Genomic DNA, 24,415 nt, shown 5'->3' with positions numbered 1-24,415 from the left:
ACTTCCCGTAGGGTAAGTTAAAGTAATCGCAAAAAATCGAAAATGAATTTTTTTATATATCTTTACGTTTCAAAGGTTTCTGAATATTTTGTGTATGTATGTGCGTGTGCGTGTGCGGACACAAATTTTCGTCGACGATTTCGGAAACACCAATGAACCGATTTGAATAATTCAAAAAACATTTGTTTCGTATTGATAAGGAGACGTGCTGATTAATTTTCGGCGAAGGCAGGTCTAGCCGTTTCAAAGATACTGAGCAAAAAGTGCAAAAATAGCTGGTTCTGGACAAATCAGCCGATTTAAATGATTAAAAAACATTCGATTTGTATTGATGTGGAGACGTACTGATTAGTTTTTGGTATAGGCAGGTCTAGCCGTTTCGAAGATACAAAGCAAAAAGTGCAGAAATTCCGATTAGATCCTAGACATCCGTTCATAGCGTTGTGCGTGAACATGTCGTTATAGCTGAGTTGGTTGTTGGTTGGCACGTCAGTGCAATTTTTGTTCGCCATAGGAGATAATAAGAAAATCAAAACTGATCGAATTCGAATACTGTAATTTTTTTTTAATATGTTTTAATACGTTTTATGTTTGTATAGTTGATACTACATGAACTATTTAATATTGTTAACGAAAAAATGATGCATTTGAAATAAAATATGTTTATTCTAACAATAGGTCCACTTAATTAGATTTGTTCATATATATTTCATTCAAACTTATGTAAACAACGTCGTCTAATTTAATAAGTTTTCACAATTTGTCTACAAGGAACAAATATTAAAACTTCTAGTTTTTATAATATCGCTCTGGTCGTCCAGTTGAAGTTGATTACAAACAAATTGTCTACTCCTACTCTTCCAACAAACGATCAATTCTAATGTCAATATTGAACAATCAACCAAATTAAACAATGCAGTTGAAGAAAAGCGGCCTAAATTGAAATCCAAAACGTTGAAAATAAATCAACATTATTGACATCACATATCTTTGGTCAATCGGCAAAAAATATTGGAGTTTGATTGGGATGGTAAAACTCCTTGGATGGTAAAACATTCAATGATTATGATGGTATCAAATTGTACCTGATTTAGTTTTTTGCTAATAAAAGCCAAATTGTGAAAGTGGAATAATAATGCTGCTTGAAAGATGGCAAAAAGTCATTGAGCAAAATGAACAATAATGCTTTACGGAATAAAGTTATTTAATTCCATAAGAAATATGTCTGATTTTTAATCAAAAATCCAAGCAAAAGTGAATATGATACCTAAAAAAATCTATAATCACGCAGAGATCAATTATTACCAAAAAGAAATTGAGAAAGTTATAATAATCGAGCATAAAAATTATAAAAATTTAATTAGAAGCATAAAAAAATATGTTTATCGCGAAACTTCAATGTGTATAGAGTCAGCTTATGTTTACACATAAATAATATGCTGTATCTGTATCCTAAAACAAATATCACACAAATGCTTTGTATGCATAAATTATATAAGTCATTATCGTACAAAATGGTCTTGACAAAACCAATTACACAAATATGAAAACGGCCACAATCAATAAAACCGAATACATACATTTCAAATTCTCCAAGCGGTTGAATCCAAGACCTTGAACTAAACATAATATTTTCGTCACGGTGGCCTTGAGGTAATATAATAGCATTTTAGATCATTCACAAATATTCAACGACTATTATGTTGAGTTCAGGCCCAGGATGCACATAATTAATCAAATTTAACTGATAGGATTTTTTATAAAGCGTCAAACGTCTGAAAAGCGACATTGTAGGTTATATGTGGGTCGGTTTGTAATTTTTGTTTTTAAATCCAATGTAAATAATGTCATTTAACTTTAATAACTAAAAACTATAGTACTGAATATTTCAATCAAATATGCTTAAGTAGACTTTCAACAGGGAAGTTTTCAATAATGTAAATCTAATCTAATAAATAACTAATTTGACAGATAGATGTACATGAAATAGCAACTATAATATCGGCTTTAAAATTACTCAGGTACTTACGTGGATTCAGCAGTTTTTAATATGAATACACCTTTATAAAACATTTATCGTCACAATAAATAAAACAATTATTTTATTAACAATCACAATATTCAATTAGCAACAAAATATACGTCTATTTATTTGCGCTGTATTCTGAGCGATGACAATGCTATCTATGAACGAACTCTTGAAGTAATGAAAAAAATAGGGGAAGCCGGGCGCAAATGAGATTTTGTATGAACACCAACGATTTGTATTAGATTAAATGGCGTTTCTGCCAAGACTTTTACCTTAAATATCTTGTTAATTTTTTTTAATAAAATAAATTTTGTTTCATTAGCACTAATTTAAAAAAAAAACTAGTGGGGTGTATGGCATCGTGCCTTAAGGCAAATTGCAGAAACTTCCCGTACCGTAAGGAAATGTTCAAGGAATACTGCATATTTTCAAATAGATTATTGTAACGTTGTCTAATATTTATAAGATTTATATGAACTGAATTACAAAGTTGAAATTATTTGTTTAAAATATATTAGAACTATAGTCAGAATTAAAAATAAAATATGAATTATTTTCGATATACAAAAAAAAAAATTTTTGAAAAAAAAAAGTTGAAACAAAATTTTTTTTTCCAAAAACAATTATTTTGTTAGACAAGCAGAAAGTTCTTTGAATCATTTGAATCAGACGCTTAGTTCTCTCAAAAACTGCCATTTTTTGCACATTTAGCTCCGTATCTTCGAAATGGCTGGGCCTGCCTTTGCCAAAAACTAATAAACACTTCTCCCAATCATTACTAATTGAATGTTTTTTAGATAATTCAAATCGGATACTCCGTTATCTCAAAAACTCTATTTCTATTTTCTGCACTCTTTGCTCCGTATCTCCGAAACAGCTGGACCTGCCTTTGCCAAAAACTAATCAGCTCTTTTCCCTATCAATAGAAATCGAATGTTTTTTGAACCATTCAAATCGTTTAATCCGTGCGCCCGAAAACGTGACTGGAAATTTGTATCCATACATACATACATACACACACACACATCCATTTTTTCTGAGGTATGCCAAAACGTTCAGAAACCTTCAAAACGTCGAGAAATGTAAAAATTTTCAATTTCGGTTATCGGCCCATTACAATAACTTACCCCACGGGAAGTTAATTAATAGAATGTTCGAAATCAGTCCGGTGTATCGTAGACCAATCTATTACCCATTGTTAAATCTCGTATACATGAAATATTTAAATAATCAGCTAATTTGGTAATATCATTTAATAGCAAGTAAAATTGAATTGTTTTGTTGAAAATCAATAATTAGATCCATATCTTTTATCTAAGAATACGGTGCGAGCTGATGAGCTCATCTTGTCTCATTAACCGGCCAAATGGTTCACAAATACCTACTGCTTCAATAATAGTTAATTGTCTTGCATATTTCAAATAAAATGGTCCACAGAAAAGTTCTTCATTTTTATTGGTTCAGGCTTTTTGGCGAAATCTTTGACAAAACTGTCTGCACTTAAATGTTAATTATAAAAAAAACGGTTCAGCCGATCGTCTTGTATAATTAATCAACACTTATTGCATTTCATGATATAGCTTTTATATTTTTACGATAGGCCAAATTTTGTCTAACATACATCTAGATACTTTTTTCAAACATAGTGGCAAGTGATTCACAATGGCTAGAAACATCGAAAAACTTATAATTAGCAAATCAAATAAAATTTTCTGGCAAAACAAAGTTCAAAGTTTATATATCGTAAATATAACCAGCAATATCGTTAAACCTATCTTTTCCATGATAAAAGAGTTTGTTACAGTTTGAATTTAAAACCATTGATTGCTAAAATTTCAATAGTTCAAGAACTAAAGCCAAAATATATAGATCAGTTTCAAAAAATAATTCTATGTTCAATATATAATAATACATCTTTATGATAAAGTTTAATATGTGCGAGGTAAAAATACTTAAAAAATTTATATATGTATATTCATAATACAGGAAGGAATGAAATTACTTTTATAACCCTTTCATTTAGTTTTCTGTATTATAAAATATTTTATTTTCATATTTAGGTTTTAAATTACTAAAAAATATATTTTGATAACCCATAATCAATCAAAAAATAATATCTTTTAGTATATATATATGTTTAAATAAACATAGTTATATACACATAGTATTTTGCATCACAGTGAAAATAGTATATTTACTAATTTAGCTACCGATTCCAGTAATGTATGCCATTAGTTCTTAAAATTGGATAGAAGTTCCCAATTCACATGCACATTTAATAAGTTAAATCGATATAGAAAATATAGATTTCTCGATATGTTAGAGCAATCTAATACAATATCACCAAAGTTTTGAAATAGAATAACTTATAGTTTGTTCATAATTAATAATCAATAATGTAACTAAACTTCTGAGTATTGTCATTTGTCTTATAATCACTGACTAGGCCAAAAATACTTTAAATCTAGTTATTAATAAAAAATAGTTATTACTACAATCAACATAGCAATTAAATTACCTTGAGTTAAATTGGAAGAATTTTTATTATTTCTATTCCTACTATCAGTTGTTGAACACACACTGTATGATATAGATTTCTTTCTTTTGCTGTCAGTATAACCAGGAATATATAAAGTAGGTTCTTCCAACCTTCCAGAACCCACCAATCTAGAGAAATCCTGCTCCAACTTACCGGCTATCGGTCCTTTAAAATGAACCACAAGTTGCACACAACCACCATTATGCAAAATTTTGGTTTTTCGAGAGTCAACTGAGAGCATCCATGGTGGTAAGCCCATCACCCTCCGAACCTAATATTATAAAATCATATTTATAAAATGTAGTATACATAAAAAGTATCAAATTTGAATTAAAATAATGTTCTTGTTAAGCATCTTATATAAAAGAAGTGATAAAAATAATTGATACTAATAATACTAATATTTTTAAGGAAATAAAACATATTGCAGTAAATATTAATTTATCAATTTTATTTTAATTATTTGACTATAAATTTTGAATATTACCTCTTAAATAAAGCATATCATATAATTTACCTGCTGAAGAAATTGAGCTACTACAAACTTGGGTGGCCTGCGTATATTAACATATTTAACAATATCATGTTCAGGTTCAATATTTGCACATGCGTATCGATCATTTGATCCATTTGGTCCTAGTATAACTAATGATCGTCCTAATGCATTAGCTGGGCCCTCTAATGGGAAGAGAGGATCTGTAAAAACCTAGAATGAAATAGATAAAAAGATTATTAACATAAAAATTCATTTATTCTTTATCATTACCATTGATAAATTATTCTATGAAAATTTGAAAAGTTCATAATTATTTCTGTTTGCGCTTGATAAAAATAAATCAAACTATAAAAAAGAATGATGTTACATATAATAAATATGTTTCAATGGTATACTTTATAAATTATACTAAACGTAACAAAATGATATATCTACCTGTCTACCAACACCTAAGTCTAATACACCGAGCCGACCAGATACGTCTCCAGCATAACACCTTAACGGATTATCAGGGCCGCATTCCTGATCATATCTAAATACAATATTTTATTGAAATAATTAATCATCTCTACAATGATTTACTTTGTTTGGTAATGTGTAAATATTCATTAAAAATTTATAAAGACTTGAATGACTATGTTAAATCTGTTAATAGCTAAGCCTTTGTAATATGGTATGATGTTCAAACTCAGATTTAATATAAATCTTTCAATTAAATTAAAAGTTAAAAACTAAAAGCTTTTATCTACCTTCAAAGTATCAAATTGATATTAAGTGGTTATTCAAGATTTCTCGAATTTTACTGGCCCGACACTTGAAATTTTCAGAAGAATTTCTTTATAGAATCTCTTCACATATACTAGCCTCATCCCCAAATTAAAATTTTTACTATATTAACAAAATTCACAAAACTCAAAAAGTAGTAAGAAACATTAAAAAAAAACTTGTTAAACTTAACCCTAGTATATACCATTACGACATCATTTTAGATTAATAATATTTTCTTTTTCTTGATTTTGGATTACTAGAAGGCTTGCATTTTGGTCATGGTCACGTCCATGTCCAAAAAAATGATAGTCAAAAAAAATGATCGCTTTTTTTGCAACAATTTAAAAATGACCTAAAATTGATCTTTCTATACTAGAATACCCCCTTAAAGCAAATGTGTGATTAAAAACTATCTAACAAAACCTTAAAAACGCAGTCGTTATGTGCAGACTCTACTGATGCATTGCATGATACCACTATATTTTAATAAATGTAATAATATACATACAATTCTGTATTCTGAGGATCAGCTAATTGGGTATAAAATGGATTCCAAGTATATCCTCCAGCCACACATCGAGTAGCAAAAGTTTTAACAGTGGCATCAACACCAACAGGATTTACAAAAATTTGCCAGCGGTGTCCTCTTGATACGTTGCGATCATGTGCTCCAGGATGGCGTAAATTTACCTACAAATTGATATTCAAATCTTATATCATGTTAATATATTAACTATTTAGCTATGTAGATAATCTTTAAGTATTTTATACAATAAAAGCGCAACAAGAGTAATTTAAAATAATGACCCCTTATAATTTTCCATTTTATTGAAATTACTCAATTAGAACACTTATCTAATACATTTCTAAATTTAAAAAATATATAGTTATTCAACAACCTCAATAATTGTATCACTTTCTTCGCCATCTCCATAGACTAGTTGAGAAAACCTAACATATCCATAGGCATGTCCAGCAGGATTATGAAACGAAGCTACAGCTCTGAGTTCGCGCGCTTCACCAGGACTGTAGCCTCGTTCCAGGGTGGCACACGCTCGTCGAACATCATGGACCTGTGTTGTGCCCAAACCTTGCAAACCTAGGAAATGTGATAAATACAGTTTCATTCTTAATTATTAATTCGAGGCGGGTTTACATATGATAAAATACAATTAATTATTAACTATTGTCAATATTAAATTAGTCATATACGTCACATACGTATATCTAAATGAATTTTCTTGTATGTATCATAAGTATCAAGTGTGTACAATAATTTGAAAATTAAACAATTATTGAAATAATATAACTATTAGTTAATAATATAACCTTTGTAATGAAATGTATTAAATGTAATTGTAAATGAATATTAAATGTTTCCAATTTAATAATAGCCAGTTAATAATATAACCTTTGTAATGAAATGTATTAAATGTAATTGTAAATGAATATTAAATGTTTCCAATTTAGAAAACTTTAGATCTTCAGTCAGAATTAAAATTAAAATCTGAATTATTTTCGAAATAAATAAATTAAAAAAAAAAAATTGAAAAAAAAAGATTTGAATCAAAAAAAATTTTTTTTTCAAAAGCAATTATTTTGTTAAAACAAGCAGAAAGTTCTTTGAATCATTCAAATCAGACGCTTAGTTCTCTCAAACACTGCCGTTTTTTGCACGTTTAGCTCTTCAAAATAGCCGGACCTGCCTTTGTCAAAAACTAATCACTTCTTCTCCCAAGCATTACAAATTTAATGTTTTTTAGATCATTCAAATCGGATACTCTGTACTCTCAAAAACTCAATTTGTATTTTCTGCACTCTTTGCTATGTAACGGCTAAGCCTGCCTTTGCCAAAAACTAATCAGCACATCTCCCTATCAATAGGAATCGAATGTTTTTTGAACCATTCAAATCGGTTCATCCGTGCGCCCGAAAACGTGGAAGAAAAATGCGGACATTCAAAACACACACACATCCATTTTTTCTGAGATATGCCAAAATGTTCAGAAACTTTCAAAACGTGGAGAAATGCAAAAATTTTCATTTTACTATAACTACCCTGCGGGAAGTTAATAAATAATTATTTATAAGTGATATAATCTTTTTGACCGATTTGTTCCCCTACAATTCAAAAGTAACGAAATAATATTTTATATAATTCTAAGGGCAACAAATATTCATCAACTAAATTAGAACTTCAAAAGAATTACTCAAATAAGTTGATGTTTGCTTAGCTGAATCTTATATTCATTGCTTCAAATATCACATGTTCAGTATGAATCTTATGAGAATTTGAAGAAACTCATATGTTGGAGCGGAACGGATCAACTGTTTTTTTATTTCAATGATTCAAATTTGAAATGTAACTAATTCACACTTCGTGGTGAATAATAAAACTTCGACAAATTCACATCATATCCATAGATAACTTAATAATTTATAAAGATACGAAACACAATACTTTTAGATAGATTTATCAACCAGAAATTAATCTTTCGTACTTATTTATTATGTTTAAATTCAACTATTTTAATGAAAGCAAATATTTACCATGACCATGAATAGCAATTGATCGCCCGATTACAGCAGAATAACCAAAAAGGGGCAGCATTGAATCATTGTACGTAGCATGAAATTCAGTTTTCCTATATTATATAAATAAAAACAAAATAATAAACAAAACATAATAGGTTAAAATCATAAAATTAAGTAATGGGAATGATACTTGAAAGTTAAAATACATGCTATTATAAATAATTAAAGTTAATTGAATGAAATGAGTCACAAGCTAAAAAAATTAACGACAATAAAATACATATATATAAATGTTGATAAAAAATATTAAATCAAAATAATAAATCTTTAAAATTGAATTGATCAAAAAATAATATTTTTAAACATCGATTAAACTCGTAATTTTGATATTACTCATAATACCTCATTTTCGGTTTCAGCAGTTACAGCCATAGCATAGCAAATTTTGTAAAAAGTTGTAAAGTTATACATAACTAATAGAATGATTCAGGTATATTTATATAAAGGGGTGTGATTTAAAAAAAATCCTTAAATTAAAAACTCACCTGTCAAGATGTCCAATTTTACTGCTAAGATCACCTACTGCATACTCTCCTGCCGATGTAGTATTTTTCTTTTTAACTTTTAAAGGATCATAAGTACCACCTAAAGTTTCTGGTTCACATGGAAATTCAAGATCAACCTCTACAGGAGATTCATGAATATAATAGTTGTTATAATCTCTGCTATCTAAATTAATTAACTCAATTTCGATGTTGGTCCTATCATATTCTGATTGCTGCGTTATTTCAATTTTACCTTTAAACTAATCGAACTATTAGTATTAGAAGATATTTTATTAATGATTAATTTTAGTAATAGAAGATAGATAAACTAAACTAAATAGTTCTAGTTCAAGAGAAATAGTCATAATACCTACATTTACCAGTCTTTTTACTTAAAACTTAATATATATAAATATAAAAGATAAATAAAAAATTTACAATATATTCTATGTACTTCGTCTTGCAAGCTAAAATAACCCAATGTCAAAGTCAACCATAAATTATTATCATTAAGTAACTTAATTTTTAAAAATAATTCATAAAACTTTTAAATTGTGTAATAATACTTGTAATAATTTAACCTAAATACCTTTATGGGACCTCCATTTGGAAACCAATCTTTGGCCACAGCTTTTCTTCTATAAACTGGCACAAACGCAGCGCAAGCTAAACGATCGCCACGCAGAGCAGTGCCAATATCATCATAAATAACGAGAGACTTCCCAAGAACTTTTCGAGGTCCTTGTAATGGGAGCAGAGTATCAGTATACAAACGTCTATAATATATATTCAGAGTATTTAATTAGAAACTAATAATATTTTTACATTTAAAATATCATATGTAAAAAGTTTATATAAATTTTTCCTGCATAAAATTTTGTAAAGCAAACAAAAAATTATAAGGTGAACATATTTTGCATTCAAATTACTACATAAACATTTTGGCATACAATATTATATATTTAAATATAGATTTTTATATTAAATTACCTTGTAATATTTTGAGCTTCGATTTTAGAACCAGCTATTGTTAGTGATCCGTGTCTCCCAGACAGATCACCTACCCTGCATGTCTCAAGAAAACATGGACCATCACTTGGTAAAGAATTCCAGGGATTATATACGTTGCCAGCACTTAGACACCTAAATCAATAATAATTCTAAAATTAAGTAGCCAATAATTATGTGTGCTTGGCAAATAAAATTCATATGAATAATTCAAATAATTTCATTATATTATGCCCTATAAATATATGTATTTACAGCTAAACATTATTTAACCCTAAAAAATATCATCAAAGTACATAATGGTTTATCAGTAAATGGACCAAAAGCTAATGAACCTTTTGAATAACAGTGTTTTACAACAAAAGGTGATTAATTAAACCAAATTTATCCATAAATTTCATTTTCAAATTTATACATATTATAATGTATAAATTATATTAATATTTAACGTACGAGTCTTAAATTACTTGCGCTCCCGCCATAGAATCTTTTCCCTAGCCTGGTAAGTGCTTAGGCTGGACAGAATAGACTGGCATTGCACACACGTTTTTAAAATCGCTTAGAAAAACACATATATAAATTTTAAATCAGATTAAGTTTATTTTAATGCATATACAACTTGCTCACAAATGAGAACTTAATGACTCGCTGGCAAGTACTTCTGCAGGTTAATATTTCAACTTCTCAATGGATAAATTAAATCATATAAAAATTTGAAGCATATTTATACTTCCTATAAATTTTACAAGACAAGTTTAATTTTTGTTTTTTCTCTGCTTTTTTAAACTCCTGGATGACCATCATGTGCAGGGCTGAAACCTGCCAGACAATGTTTTTGGCACTAAACACGCAAAGGATCACCAGTACAAACATTTTTAGTCTTACAGGAATACCGTTATTCTAAAGATTCAGTTATTCCATTCAAGATCTCAGCTTAAAAGATGTGCAACAATCTGTATAATAAACTCTATTCTATTAAGATTATCCTAAATCTTAGTTCATTCTACTTACAAAATATTTTTAACTGTATATCTAAGAGTTCTAGAAAAATTCAATAAAATACCTCAATATAAAAAAACCTAAATTACTTAAATGGCAAAATCATTCTATGTTCTAATAAGTAAATTGTTTAATTACAATTCTTTTCATATATAAATAATTCAAATGATTTGTAGTTTGTACATCATTTTTTATAATTGTGAACTGTTAATGGAAACAATAAGCAGTGGAGAATCTGCTAGAAGTAATATAAAACATAAACAAAAAGAAAAAAATACAACAGTAAAGAAAACAAAATTAAAGTAAAAATGACCAGATGAGATCAGTGGGTACATAAAAAATTGATCAAAATCGAAATCAAAAACGTTCGAGGGAATTAAAAAGATATTCACTATAATACCTTCCAGTCCAATTGTAAAAATCTCTCCCTGGTGGATTATCATGCACTGCCCAACGGTGATCACCAGTTTTATTAGTGCTTTTACCATCAGCATGTGTTAAATATTCAACAAGTATTGTTGTATCTGCCCAAGGGTGATTTTTGAGTTGACGGAATAACATATGACCAACGATTGGATACCTACAATAATCAAAATATATAGATCTACTTACTGAATATAATCTTAATTCATTTAAATGGTTAATATTTAAATTCTTATTTTAATATTTTGCATGTATTCACATTTTACAAGCAGTACATGTCAATACAACAAAACGAATAATAAATTACCTGAAAAGTATCTTAGCAGTAAACAACTGAGCTTGCTTTCCTTGCCCATCTCTCAACAGAATTGTTGCACATTCATTTATTCCATTTGCTGTTCCAACTATACTCCTATGAACCACACTGTGAATTCCAGTTAAAGGTAAAAATGTGTCCCAGTAAAAGTGGTTTAAAGCAGGTAAACTTATTGCCCCATTTCTCGGAGCAAACTTTCCATACAAATTACCAATTGAATATTGCTCTTGTGTGCCATAGCCAGGAGGAGGTACAACATTATCTAAGAAAAATGAACCCAAGAAAAATCCTTTAAATTATGTGATGAAATTATATACACAATATTTAATAAAGCAATTAATAAAAAATCATTAATATGTATATATATATATATATATATATATATATATACATATATATATATATATATATATATATATATATATATATATCCATTCAATTATATCTTATTATATCGTATTATAATCTGTAATATAAACATTTACCTGATTTCAATTTCTGCAAAGGATCATATATTCGACCAGAGGTTGAGCAATACTCTGTTGTTCCAATCATTTTAGGATGCGGAGGTAAATCATGTATATTATGTTCATAAACAATTTCAGATGAATAATTAGAAAATGTAAAATTAACAAATGTAGGCTCATACTTCCAATACTGTGTCATTGTAATTTCTTTATCTTTTAAAACAACTCCAGCTATAGTATAGTCAACAAGCCGAATCTTAGAACATGCTAAAAAACTATCGGCATGTTGATCTTCAAAAATTACCACATACAATTTCCTCTGTTCCCCCACAATAGCACTTGATAAGGCCGAAAGAGCAAAATCTCGATATGTAACTTTTTGTGAAGATTTTGTTATATCTGCAGCAACATGAATTTTTCCTACTCGTTTATCTACATCCCCAATACCTTTACCTAATCCTTTATCATCAGGATCATAAACAATTTGCAATGCATTACAATTTTCTTCATTTTTATCAGCTTTAAAATCAAATATATCTGTTACATAGATTTTCCAATTATGTTCTGTGAATTGCCTGCCATATTTGCCTGATGTTGGTTTTGTGTGAAATAAATTTGTATAGATTAACATATCAACATTATTGGATTTTGCTGATGCAATCCATCGAAAATATATAGAACCAGAGACAGGATGATAAAATCGAGCTTCTGCTGTGCGTTCAATGGATTTGTCTTTAGAGGTTATCGTACCACACGATAACATATTATTATCTACATTTTTTAAAACTATACTTCTACCCCAAATTCCTCCTTCACCTGTTATTTTGACTGGTAATTCCCAAGAGGACGTACTATTTTCAGGAATTGTCAAATAACCAATTAGATTTTCTAAATCCAATATTTTCTTCCCCAAATCTTTTTCATCACATCTATTTTCAATTTTTGAATAATCAACAGGAAATTCATAAATAGACCAAGTAATAATTTGTTCAGGATATTCTAAAGTTGGTTGTAAATTTGTTTTCAATTCTGTAATCTGTGCATCCTTTTGAATAAATTGAATTTCCCCATGCAAACCACTTTGTGAAATGAGAGCATTCAAGGTAAAACATAATGTGCACTCAAATAAATTGAAAATTAGTATAATTCCTAAAAATGAAGCATACAACATGCTAAGTTAAATTAATTTTAATATTAAATAGATTTAGAAACATATGGCAGTCTATGAAGTAACCTTGCCTTGATTCACCTGTCAGGTGAAAGTAAGTAAGTAGAGCACAAGGTGATTCATTCTTGAAAATAAGAAATCAACATTAAAAACTTATTCCATGCATTTAATATGTGCAAATATTCAAAAGTTCTAGAATAATTACATTTAATGTGATTTTTCAATGCAAATCTCTAAAAAAAAAACTCATATGGGGTGGTGAATTGTATCAAACAACATTAAAATAGTAATGATTTGCTAATTATTATAAAATGAAAAAAATATTATTTCGCAAAAAAAAATATTATTCAGCAAACCTAAGAAATGTTCAACATTTTTTTCTTCATATGAAATAAGAAATAATTGTATACTCGTAACTCTATTTCTAAATAGAGTAATTGAAATTAATCAAATGTAAAGAAAATTCTGTTGTAAACGACTATAGTAAATTTAATGAATAGCAAACATTCTCTGCTTAATTAAAATATAGCTAAATTTATTAAATTTACTAAGGCAAAGAATCAGAATCAATAATTTGAGTAACATCCAAACTATGGAATATAGCAAGATGAAAAAAGTTGTTTTTAAAATAAATGTGAACATTAATGTACCACACATATATGTAAAGTTAAATTTTAATTATAATGATTGAATAATAATAAAAATTGAAACCATTTTCCTAAAACATTAAGCAATTATTGATCTACATAACTTAACAATGCATTATAAAATATTTTGTTTTCAATAGTCATTACGTGCCATTATTCATATTAAAACATTACTAATTTAAAAAAAAACTCATATTTAAATAATTGTTGAATTATATTACGATTAATAAATACCAATCACTTACATTTCTATATAACAGTTTTGTATTGAATTCATTGTAGTTGATTATTTTTTAACCTAAAGAAGGTTCATATTGTTTCAACATTTCTGGATGTTTCTCTAGAATTTTGTTTGACATAGTAATTGAAGTAGTAAATCCTTGTAAATTCCAATATCCTCTTAACAATGAGTCATCAACTCGGAAATGTCCAAGTCTAATGCATCTGATTTTATTGCAATGTGCTACAGAATGCAAGTGGTACCCAATATCATGTATCAATGTCATTAAATATTGCTCATATTCATTTATGCATTGTACCTCTGAAAGCAGTTACATATTTAATGCAAAATATAATGTTAGAATTAATAAATACTAGAGTATCTAGTCACCTATCGTAAAGTATGGTGGGGAAAAATCTATACATTTTAATCCATACACAACAGGTAATTTATATTCTGCTGGTCTGATTGGACCTTTTATTGCTAGTTCATATGCCGCTTGAGATTCTAAATCAACTCCACATTGCCTAAATAATAATACAAATGCTAATTATTTTCATATACAAATATGTGGTAATAACATAAGATAACTTAATATTGAAAAATTAAACTAAAATTCATTTGAAGTAATATGTAAATTTGATCTATTCTAATAAATAATTTGTAAATTCACATTGTTTATTATATAAATATAATTTTATACCAAATGGCAGTATTTATAAACATTTAGGTAAGCATATCATACATACTCAAACATTTTTTTTTGGTGTGATGCTTGCATTGATGCGAGTAATGAATCAATATTGCTTCTGCGTATTCTATGATAAGTAGCTTTTTCCACTATTTTGCCTGTAGAAAAATAATTATCCGTAGCTTCTCCAAACTTGCCGGTAATTTGATATGCTCTTGTCGGTTTGTTTCTATATATCAGATTAGCCAATTTGCAACCACTATTAACCCCAAGTACTATAATAAGAGAATTGAAAAGAAAATGTTATAAACCAACCTTAAAAATTTAAACATTAATTCAAAATACTTGATTAGAATTTGCATTTTGTCTTAAGAGGCCAGACTATTTGGGAATGCAAATCCTATTAATTTTTTATATCAGCATGTAGCGGATTGAACAAATATTAAATGCTAAAGATTTATTTTAGTGTAAATGATATGAAAACTCTGAATTTTTTCACAAAAAAGTGATTTAAAATTGGTAATAAAAAATCTAAATTTTAATCTCAAACTTGATCATTTTATAAATTAATATTAATATAATATAATATAAATATTATATAATTAATATAATATAAATATTATATAATAAACATAATATAAACATTATATAATTAATATAATATTAAAAAGAATTACTGTACATACAATGCTCTAGGTGCAGGTTATGAAGAATTATGTGGCACAGAGACACTTAGTGATAAAACAAAATATCTTAAGTTATAAAACTAAAGAACTAAATTATCGTAAGCTACAAAACTTGTAAAGACTAATTTTATATTTGCATTAAATTAAATTCTCATGAATTCATTACTTACATAATAAACCACTTGTATTTCGTCCTAATGATGCAGCTGGGTTAATCTTCACATCTTGCATTTGATATCTCGGCCCTACTACCAAAGTGTTATCAGCAAAACTTTCTCTTACAGAAACTTCATAACAATCTGTTTTGTTGTCTATTGCAATTATTTTCCTTGGAGGTCTCACATGTTGATCGTTCAAATCTAATAAAAATAATTTTTTATTAACAAACAACAAAAAGATTATATTTATACTAAATGAACACTCTAATATAATAAGTTATTTAAATCTTGTAACTAATGATGACAAAAAGTATAAAAATTGGCAAACTGAAGTTTTCGTATTATAATTGAATGATCTCAACAAGCTTTTTGTTTTAAATAATTTAGAAAACAAAAGCCAGCAAAAAAATTCAAACCGCATAGAGTGCCTGCATCATTTCCAACAAGATTTTCTGGACAATATTTTCCAATGATGATATATCAAAAGTTTCAAAAAGGGTCAACAATGTGATAATGGTCAAAATGTTTTTTTTTCTACTTTTATTTTTTTATTTTTTATTGTACATAGCAAACCATACATACATCACATTCAGTTACTTTACATGTATATTTTATTTGACAGCGTAAAAGGATCGTTATCCTGCAATAGCACCTTCTTAGATATTATATGTTTTGATGTAGTAAATCATTGCATTTGAGACGCTTTCGCGGTAAAGGATTGAGCAGGTCACATACTAATTGGTTTGGATGATGACTTAGACGAGCTTTGTATTTTTTCTACTTTTGTACAATTTTCCAAGATAACAAGTATGCTTATTAGATGAAAACGAATAAGACTTGAATTCTTCATGTAATTTTTTTAGAATATAGTTATCTTCAAAACATTTTGCTATCAAAAAGGAATAGAAACATACGTCAATCTCAGTATCTACATTGTTGCAAGACAAAACATTCATTTGCAAATGAATTTCACATATATTGTTGAAACTCTATGAATATAATGAAAGCATTCTTCAATCAACATTTCCCTAATAACTCGGTATTACAATAACCGCAATGATAAATAACCTAACCTAAAAATCAAAATAATCTATAGATAATAATTACCTCTGCAAATGTTAGCAATAATTGTATTGCTGATACGAAATACACTGATTCCAGCAGGTTTGAAAACGTTAATAATTCCATTCAGGGAAGACCAAATCGTGGGAGCATCGTTTGTCCTCAACGATAATACATTTTTGGCTTTCGTACATGTGTTTACTACAGATATTTTTGCCATATCATAATATTTTCTCACATAACATAATTATATCTATTTGAAATGTCTTCTCTAGTATATTTATTTGTCAATTTCGCCTGTTTTTATGGGAACATTGATGGGAACCATTTGATGGATGTTTACTATGCAGATCTTTATTTCATAGGCTATTTTGACAAGTCCAAAACTATGACCACGTGCTTCGGGTTTTTGCTAGTATAATAAATATGAACACGAACACTGGTCGGGCTCATGGCATCGTGCCTAGACAATATAATCATGCCTTATGGCATCGTGCCTTAAATGGCCTTAAGGCAAATTGCAAGAACTTACAGTACCAAAAATTATTTTTTTTGAAAAAAAAAATAGATTTTTAAGAAACTATAAATTTTTGACAAAATTTACTTTTTTTTGGAAAATAAAGACTTCAAAAAAAATGTTTTCTTTATTTTAAAATATTGAAAAGCAATCGTACTGCTTAAAAAGCGCGCAAGCGCCGCGTCGCCCCCTAACCAATAAACAGTGGTACGGAACCCATAGGAATGTAAACAATGTTTATATTTATTGTTGAAATCTCTAGACCGCTAGACCTGCCTTCATGAAAATTTAATCAATTCTTTATCTTGACAATACAAGTAAAATGTTTTTTGAATTATTCAAATCGGACGGGTTCTCTTAAAAACTGAGTTACCGTTTGTGGCACTTTTTGCCCCAAACTAATGCCAAAAACTAATCTCTCTTTATCAACAGCAGTCAAATGTTTTTTGAATAATTGAAATCGGTTGAACCGTGTTCGTGTTCCCGAAATCGACGAAAATTTGTATCCGCACACACACAAACATCCATTTTCTCTAAGGTATGCCAAAATGTTCAGAAACCTCTGAAACGTAAAAATATATAAAAATTTTCATTTTCGATTTTTTTGCGATTACTATAACTCATCTACATGAAGTTAAAAAATACAAAAGATTATTAATCACTTCTCGGAGAAGGTGAATGTTGATTTTGCCAGAAAATCAGATTTGTAATTTCATGTTTTCTTGACGTTTCAAGTCATTATATTTTTAACCCTAGACTTAATTACATTTAACCGAGAGTATAATATGTTTTCTTAACCGTCTGAGACCAAATTTGGAAAAAGTATATGTGGCTATCAATGTATCAAATCAAAAAGACTATCAATGTATTTGAATAAGAAGAAGCGTTGATTAGTTTTGTATGATGATCGGCCAAACTATCAACTTATACGAAAGATGTTGGTTGGGAACCGTGCTATTTAGTTAAAAATATTTTTTTGATTGAAACTTTTTTTGATGAAACTTTATACAATAATAGAGAAATCATGATATTATAGTGTATATACTGCAATATGAATCGTTTAATTTTCAAAATTTAAAAATGAAAAATTGAGCTTTGAATTTATTGTAATGTGAGCCAAAATTTAATCCTTTCAGAACATTTTCTCAAAAAAGACTCAAAGCTCTTTCAAAACTCTATAAGAATTCGAGTTAGTTTGCCGAGCCGTTTCTTTAGACAAATGCAAAAAATTTCTTTCATATTTGTGTTTCATATATAATGAATACTATTATAGATATTATAAATATGTTTGAAATATATTAATTGCAAATCACACTGATTAGTTATTATTAAATGTAAAAATGTTGATTTCAGAATAAACAGTCAAAAGTTTTATATAAGTAGCTAAATCTCATACTTTTTATTAATTAAGTTGATTATTTACATGAATTGGATATTTCATGCAACTTGCCTTAACGTAAAATGCCACTTACAATTAGTTTTAATAGCAAATATCAGGTGCAATCATGCAATGTCTTAAACATGTTTTAATCACCTTATATTCCAATTGCCTTATATTCCAATGGAAACAATTCAGATTAATGTTCCCAATTTTTCATTACTTTTATTTTATTAATTAAATTTAATATCACATTTGAGTAAACTTAAAACAAACATTCTAATTATCTTTAGATTTTTTTAAATAAATATGCTCATACATTGAAATGATGAACCTTTTCCAAAAAAGTTCTGCTTGTCCAAATGATTCATCTAGCTCCATTGCAAATGCATAGACAACCCATTTTTCTGTTTCAAAAGTATTTTTTGGGAATCCTATTACATGAACTTTGTCACCATATTCAAATTCTCTCTGAGATTTATTAACTCTTTGCCTAATGATAACCATGAGTCTTTTCATTGCTTCAATACATTCTATTGCTATAGAACCATGCCTCGAGTCAGGTAACATGTTTGGCAAACCTTTCACTTGAGCAGAAGCTAATTCTGCTTCTAAATTATTTAAATCATTTATTTTCGATTTCATTTCTTTATTTTTGTGGTTTAATAGGACATTAATATATCCTGTACCATCATCTATTGTATATAAATTATTCTTGACATGCTTTTTAACTCTTACCACAGAACCATAAAACATAACTGTACTAAAAATATGATTATATAATTCATACCAAGGATTCTGTGTATAATTAGTTTTGTATGTGCTAAGTTTTAAGTTTGATATGTCAGATATTAAAAGGTACATTGGACCTTTATCACTTATTTTGTATGTTTCGGGAACTGTGCATTTATTTTCTGTACTAAACTTCTTATTATTTATGCAATAGTGAACATCAGTATTCACAAATTCTTCAAAATCAGGATCAAGAGGTTCATCTACACTTTTACGAACCCACCATGGCTCTTCGGATAAAGCATTTTCTTTGTTATAATTTTTTGAAAGATTAATATTACAATATTCAACTTGGCCTTGGGTCCCAAGGTACTTTTCATCACTTTTAAAATTAGAAATATCTACTTTTGAAGATCCATTTAGTAAAACATTGTTTATACTTGTTTTATCAATTCTTGTGATGGATTTCTCTGAAACTGGTTCTTTTTGTTTTGTCATATTTTGGCTGACATCATTTAAATTTGTTTCACTAAGTTTACGAGCTAAATTACAATCACTCTCAACATTTAAGCCAGAATTCATAATGAGGCCTGTAGAAATATCTACTTGCATAGAATTTTCAATAATATTGTTCATACTTGTTTTTTCAATTCTTATGATGGATTCCTCTAAAACTGGTTCTTTTCGTTTTGCCATATTCTGGCTGACATTGTTTAAATTTGTTTCATTAAGTTGACAGACTAAATTACACTCACTCTCAACATTTAAGCCAGAATTCATAATAAGGCCTGTAGAAATATCTACTTGCATAGAATTTTCAATAATATTGTTCGTACGTGTTTTTTCAATTCTTGTGATGGATTCCTCTGAAACTGGTTCTTTTTGTTTTATCATATTTTGACTGACATCATTTAAATTTGTTTCATTAAATTTACGCTCTAAATTACATTCACTTTCAACATTCAAGCCAGAATTCATAATAACGCCTGTCATGTCTACTTGCATAGAATTTTCAATATTATTTGTTTCGCATTTCTTGTTGCATTCGTTATTTTCCAGCAAATTTTTATTTCCTGAGAGATCTAAAATGCATTCATTATTTGTTATCAAATTAGATGTGTGTTTGTTGCTCAGATTATTACTGCCAATTGTTTTTATCAAATTTATGGGTTCATCGTCAGTAGTATTAGTATAAAGTATAGTATTAGAAGTAATAAATTTATCATGTTTATTCGTCTCATCTAAAGATAATTCTGCAAATAACTCATTTGATTTGCCTACCAAATGCACTCTGCTATCATTATTTCTGATAAAATTGGCAATGACATTTCCAGAAATTTCTTTTTGATTAACATTATAATCTTCTCTATTTCTTTCTTGATCCATATAATTAGAATCAGGGAGTTTTGAACTGACACTTTCAACTCCCGATGAATGTAATTTATTTGAATTATGTGATAGATCTATTGCCTGATCATTATGTATCATAATAGTTCTATCCAAATCATTTTCATTTGATATATCTTCAGATACTTCACTTTTAACATTTTCATGAATGGATGTTTGGAAATGCAAATTGATCTTATGATCAGAGCTGCTACTGCAATCTAAAGGTAAGCAGTTATCTTGAGTTAATGGAAATGAGTCAATTAATCGACTATAGTGCGAGTCTTGAACATTAATTACCATTGCACTTAATTCAGTTGCATTTAATGGATTTTTTTCATCACAAGCATTAAAAGAATAATCCTCTGAAATTTGTGACATTCTTATATGCTCTATAGAGTTCACAGTTGGTGAATAATAGTCTGCTGTATTTTCATTCTCATTATTTTTATTATTGCTAACATGTTGCGGTTCTGACACATTTAAGGGATTTTCTTCTCCAATACCATCAACGCAATAACTGTCACTATCCATTTGTGATGGAAATATGGTAACACAAGTACTAGGTATTGTACAACCATGAAAACTGTTAGTGTAATTTTCAACATCACTTTCAACATTATTGGAATTTTCCTCTTCTATAACTGTAGATTCAGCTGTTGTATAGTTTGAATTAGTATCACAAACAGAATCTTCAAATTTTGTATCTGTGAAATTATTTGACGACATGCTATTTTCACCATTGATATTCCAACAACTAATACCTAAAATTTGACTTTTATCATCAACATTATAAACATGCTCAGTTTTGATCAAATTAAGATTTTCATTTACTGATAAATAAGATTGGTTTGAATCATTATCATATTCGAAATTCAATTTTAAGTCTTGTTGTTCATTACACATACTATTCTGAGAAATGAATTCATTAATAGACTCATTTTTCAAACTTATTTCTTCAATTATAAATTCATCTTTTACACCGAAGATGCAATTTGTTTGTGTAGAAGTTAAATCGTTTTCTTTAGACATTTTTAATGATAAAGTAAGTTCTTTCTTTAGAACTTAAGTTGCGTTATGCCTAGGTCTGATAATGTTAACTTTTCACATTTTATATCTTATTAATATAACATTTATTTAAAACGAACTTTAAACGAAAATAACTATGACTAAAATCAACTGACAGATTCCAAATACTACAGAGGGATTACGGCATGCAGGCTGGCAGTTGCGGGTTGCAGGTTGCTGCCAACATTCATCAAGAAAAGTTGTTTTGACGTTATTCGTTATTTTTAAATATTGGCTGTCTGTAATTCCAACTGACAACTGAATGAATATTTAGCAGCAAGTAAAGTTTGAGGTTAGGCGTAAAGAAAAAATATATACAAATTCCATTCGGAAATGTGGTTAGATCGCGTACAAACAATTGCGAAAAATTTGAGAATAAATATACTTGGCTGTTTAAATTTTTGCTTTAAGTAAAAATGTCAGGACAGGATTTGCTATCGGATCAAGGATTACGGTTAGACGGTCGTAGGGCAAATGAAATTCGTAAAATAACTTGCAAGTTGGGGGTGTTTAGTCAATCGGATGGAAGCGCATACTTTGAGTTGGGAAATACAAAGGTTTTAGCCGCTGTGTATGGTCCCCATGAGGTACTATTTATTAATTTTCAATCTTAAAATCCAATCTATTCAAAAATTCATTCACACGTTGATGTCCAGCTATTAAAATTAAAGAATGTGAATGTAAAGAATTAAAATTAAGATATGTGATAGGTGTATACTTGATTGATCTTTATTTGAATATTCTTCTTAATTATGAAATAAATTTAAATATTAAATGGGTTTTTGATATGAGAAACTAATGTCAATGATGGAAATATTGATTTTAAAATTTTATAAGTAAAAGCACTTGTAAAGTGTAGCTTTCAACATTGATTTCAATACATAATATGCATAATTAATAATACATGAAATTAATTATATTTGTCCGATATAACCTAATATTATGTTAACTTATAACTAGCATTATATTTTCAACAGATCCATGGCAAGCAAAAAGGATTACATGATGCTGTTGTTGTTAATTGTCAATATAGCATGGCAACATTTTCAACGGGTTAGTGATATGTTTTAAATTTAATTTTGAATGCTCTGAGTATAATTTTATTCTTAGGCGAACGAAAAAATAGACCAAGAGGAGATAGAAAATCTCAAGAAATGTCATCACATTTAAAGCAAGCTTTGACGGCTGCCATTAAAACAGAATTATATCCTAAATCACAAATTGATATTTTTATAGAAGTTTTGCAGGTAATTAGATTTATATATTCTCTATAGTATTTCTAAAATGTAATATTTTTGATTGCGCAAACACTTTCATTTCATAGTAATATGACAGAGGAACAATCATGTTGATTTAGATATAATCAAATAGTTTCATATTTAGAGGATAAAAATAGCAAAAAATCTATGAAATAACCCAACTTCTTTTACGTTTTGGTAAAAATTAGTAATAATTTTAATATAATTTTTGATTACTGCTCAAAGCAATTTTTTTACATAAAATTATTTGTATTGTAAATTTTCATATAAATATTTTTAACAATTTCTAGATACTTCTAGAACTATTCTAGATTTATTTATGTTTAATAGGCAGATGGTGGTAATTACTGTGCTAGTGTGAATGCAGCAACTTTGGCTTTGATAGACGCTGGAATCCCATTGCGAGAGTATGTCTGTGCTAGTTCTGCTTCATTAGCTAATGGCGATGTTCCTTTAGTAGATATTTCTCATCTAGAAGAAACTTGTGGGGGCCCAACATTGACTGTAGCCGCTCTACCGACATCCGGTTAGTATAAAAACAAGTGAACTTTTTTCATTGATTTGTTTAAAGTGAACATCAAATAGATATGTATGTATGTGTGTATATCTTTTCTTTATATCATTTTCTTTACTGTATTAAATTATAATGTGATATATTCATTCTAAATATTTTTATCATTTAAAAAATTAAATTTAATTTGCAGGTAACATAGTTTTAATGGAAATGTCTCAAAGATTTCATTTGGATCATTTATCAAAGGTTTTAGAACAAGCACTACAAGGTTGTAGAGATACACAGCTCGTTTTAGATCAAGCTGTACGAGAACATATTCGAACAGTGGGATGTGCCAGTGGATTCGGTGTTGGACCTTCACCTAGCATTCTCTAAATAATTTTCAATCTTTGGATTTTAATGTTGAAAACCAAGTATGAAATAAATTTTTATTTAAACTATATTGATTACATATTTATTTACAAATTACGACTAGATAACATAATATAAAATATATTCATACCTTACTGCTGTTGCAATAAGAACAATAGATCAATTTAAAGAACATTATTTCATAATTTATCACACGCCTTTAATTAAGATCCTTTATGTTTATTTTAATACAATAGTACTAACTTAATAAACTAAGCTGATCCTCTGTTTTCCAACTTCATTTAATATTATGAAATTGAGCATAATCAATTTGAAAATTTATTCATTATTTCATAATGAAATTAAATTCTACTCAAAATTAATACGTTATAAGTTCAAGTTAAGAACAGTTTCTGATACAAACTGGATACACAGTTTCAAAACATTAAAATT

General features: G+C 28.2%; 3 protein-coding genes across 4 annotated transcripts; 1 reads left to right on the top strand and 2 right to left on the bottom strand.

The window, feature by feature from the left end:
• Positions 1 to 4,464: 4,464 nt before the first annotated feature.
• Positions 4,465 to 13,296, bottom strand: LOC113385557. Its single transcript, XM_026623409.1, has 13 exons — positions 12,144 to 13,296; positions 11,650 to 11,920; positions 11,320 to 11,499; positions 9,903 to 10,055; positions 9,502 to 9,688; positions 8,913 to 9,172; positions 8,383 to 8,477; positions 6,732 to 6,931; positions 6,341 to 6,522; positions 5,500 to 5,596; positions 5,086 to 5,274; positions 4,548 to 4,839; positions 4,465 to 4,493 (listed from the first exon to the last, which is right to left on the bottom strand). Exons 1-13 carry the CDS (start codon positions 13,294 to 13,296, stop codon positions 4,465 to 4,467), a joined length of 3,288 nt encoding a protein of 1,095 aa, XP_026479194.1.
• Positions 13,297 to 14,218: 922 nt separating this feature from the next.
• On the bottom strand, positions 14,219 to 17,029 carry LOC113385297 (mitochondrial mRNA pseudouridine synthase Trub2-like). Its single transcript, XM_026623140.1, has 5 exons — positions 16,803 to 17,029; positions 15,708 to 15,896; positions 14,910 to 15,126; positions 14,551 to 14,687; positions 14,219 to 14,481 (listed from the first exon to the last, which is right to left on the bottom strand). Exons 1-5 carry the CDS (start codon positions 16,975 to 16,977, stop codon positions 14,234 to 14,236), a joined length of 966 nt encoding a protein of 321 aa, XP_026478925.1. The 5' UTR covers positions 16,978 to 17,029; the 3' UTR covers positions 14,219 to 14,233.
• A 5,054-nt stretch (positions 17,030 to 22,083) lies between these two features.
• Positions 22,084 to 24,011, top strand: LOC113384717 (exosome complex component RRP41). Of its 2 annotated transcripts, none has more exons than XM_026622480.1 (5): positions 22,084 to 22,425; positions 22,828 to 22,891; positions 22,949 to 23,085; positions 23,428 to 23,623; positions 23,802 to 24,011. In XM_026622480.1, the coding sequence occupies exons 1-5, from the start codon at positions 22,255 to 22,257 to the stop codon at positions 23,984 to 23,986; spliced, it is 753 nt and encodes a 250-aa protein (XP_026478265.1). In that variant the 5' UTR covers positions 22,084 to 22,254; the 3' UTR covers positions 23,987 to 24,011. The 2 variants fall into 2 exon arrangements, with proteins under 2 accessions (XP_026478265.1, XP_026478263.1); XM_026622478.1 differs by having other exon boundaries at positions 22,816 to 22,891; positions 23,802 to 24,001.
• Positions 24,012 to 24,415: the final 404 nt, after the last annotated feature.

Source organism: Ctenocephalides felis, unplaced genomic scaffold (assembly GCF_003426905.1).
Source record: "Ctenocephalides felis isolate EL2017-DRISC unplaced genomic scaffold, ASM342690v1 CF-g0.4_SCAFFOLD_03571, whole genome shotgun sequence".
In the NCBI taxonomy this organism is placed as follows: Eukaryota; Metazoa; Arthropoda; class Insecta; order Siphonaptera; family Pulicidae; genus Ctenocephalides; species Ctenocephalides felis.
Note: the sequence above shows the minus strand (reverse complement) of the source record. Positions and strands in the feature narration are given on the sequence as shown.

Bases quoted from the DNA above. Each gene is read 5' to 3' on its own strand.
- LOC113385557 (XM_026623409.1), bottom strand. From the start codon at position 13,296: ATGTTGTATGCTTCATTTTTAGGAATTATACTAATTTTCAATTTATTT. The intron at 9,173-9,501 runs GTATTTAGGTTA...TAGTTCGATTAG, and splicing joins CAAATGGAGGTCCCATAAAG to TTTAAAGGTAAAATTGAAAT. The intron at 5,597-6,340 runs GTATGTATATTA...TATTGTATTTAG, and splicing joins GATCCTCAGAATACAGAATT to ATATGATCAGGAATGCGGCC.
- LOC113385297 (XM_026623140.1), bottom strand. From the start codon at position 16,977: ATGGCAAAAATATCTGTAGTAAACACATGTACGAAAGCCAAAAATGTA. The intron at 14,688-14,909 runs GTATGTATGATA...ATTATTATTTAG, and splicing joins CACCAAAAAAAAATGTTTGA to GCAATGTGGAGTTGATTTAG. The intron at 14,482-14,550 runs GTGACTAGATAC...AACTGCTTTCAG, and splicing joins CCCACCATACTTTACGATAG to AGGTACAATGCATAAATGAA.
- LOC113384717 (XM_026622478.1), top strand. From the start codon at position 22,255: ATGTCAGGACAGGATTTGCTATCGGATCAAGGATTACGGTTAGACGGT. The intron at 22,892-22,948 runs GTTAGTGATATG...TTTTATTCTTAG, and splicing joins CATGGCAACATTTTCAACGG to GCGAACGAAAAAATAGACCA. The intron at 23,086-23,427 runs GTAATTAGATTT...TATGTTTAATAG, and splicing joins TTTTTATAGAAGTTTTGCAG to GCAGATGGTGGTAATTACTG.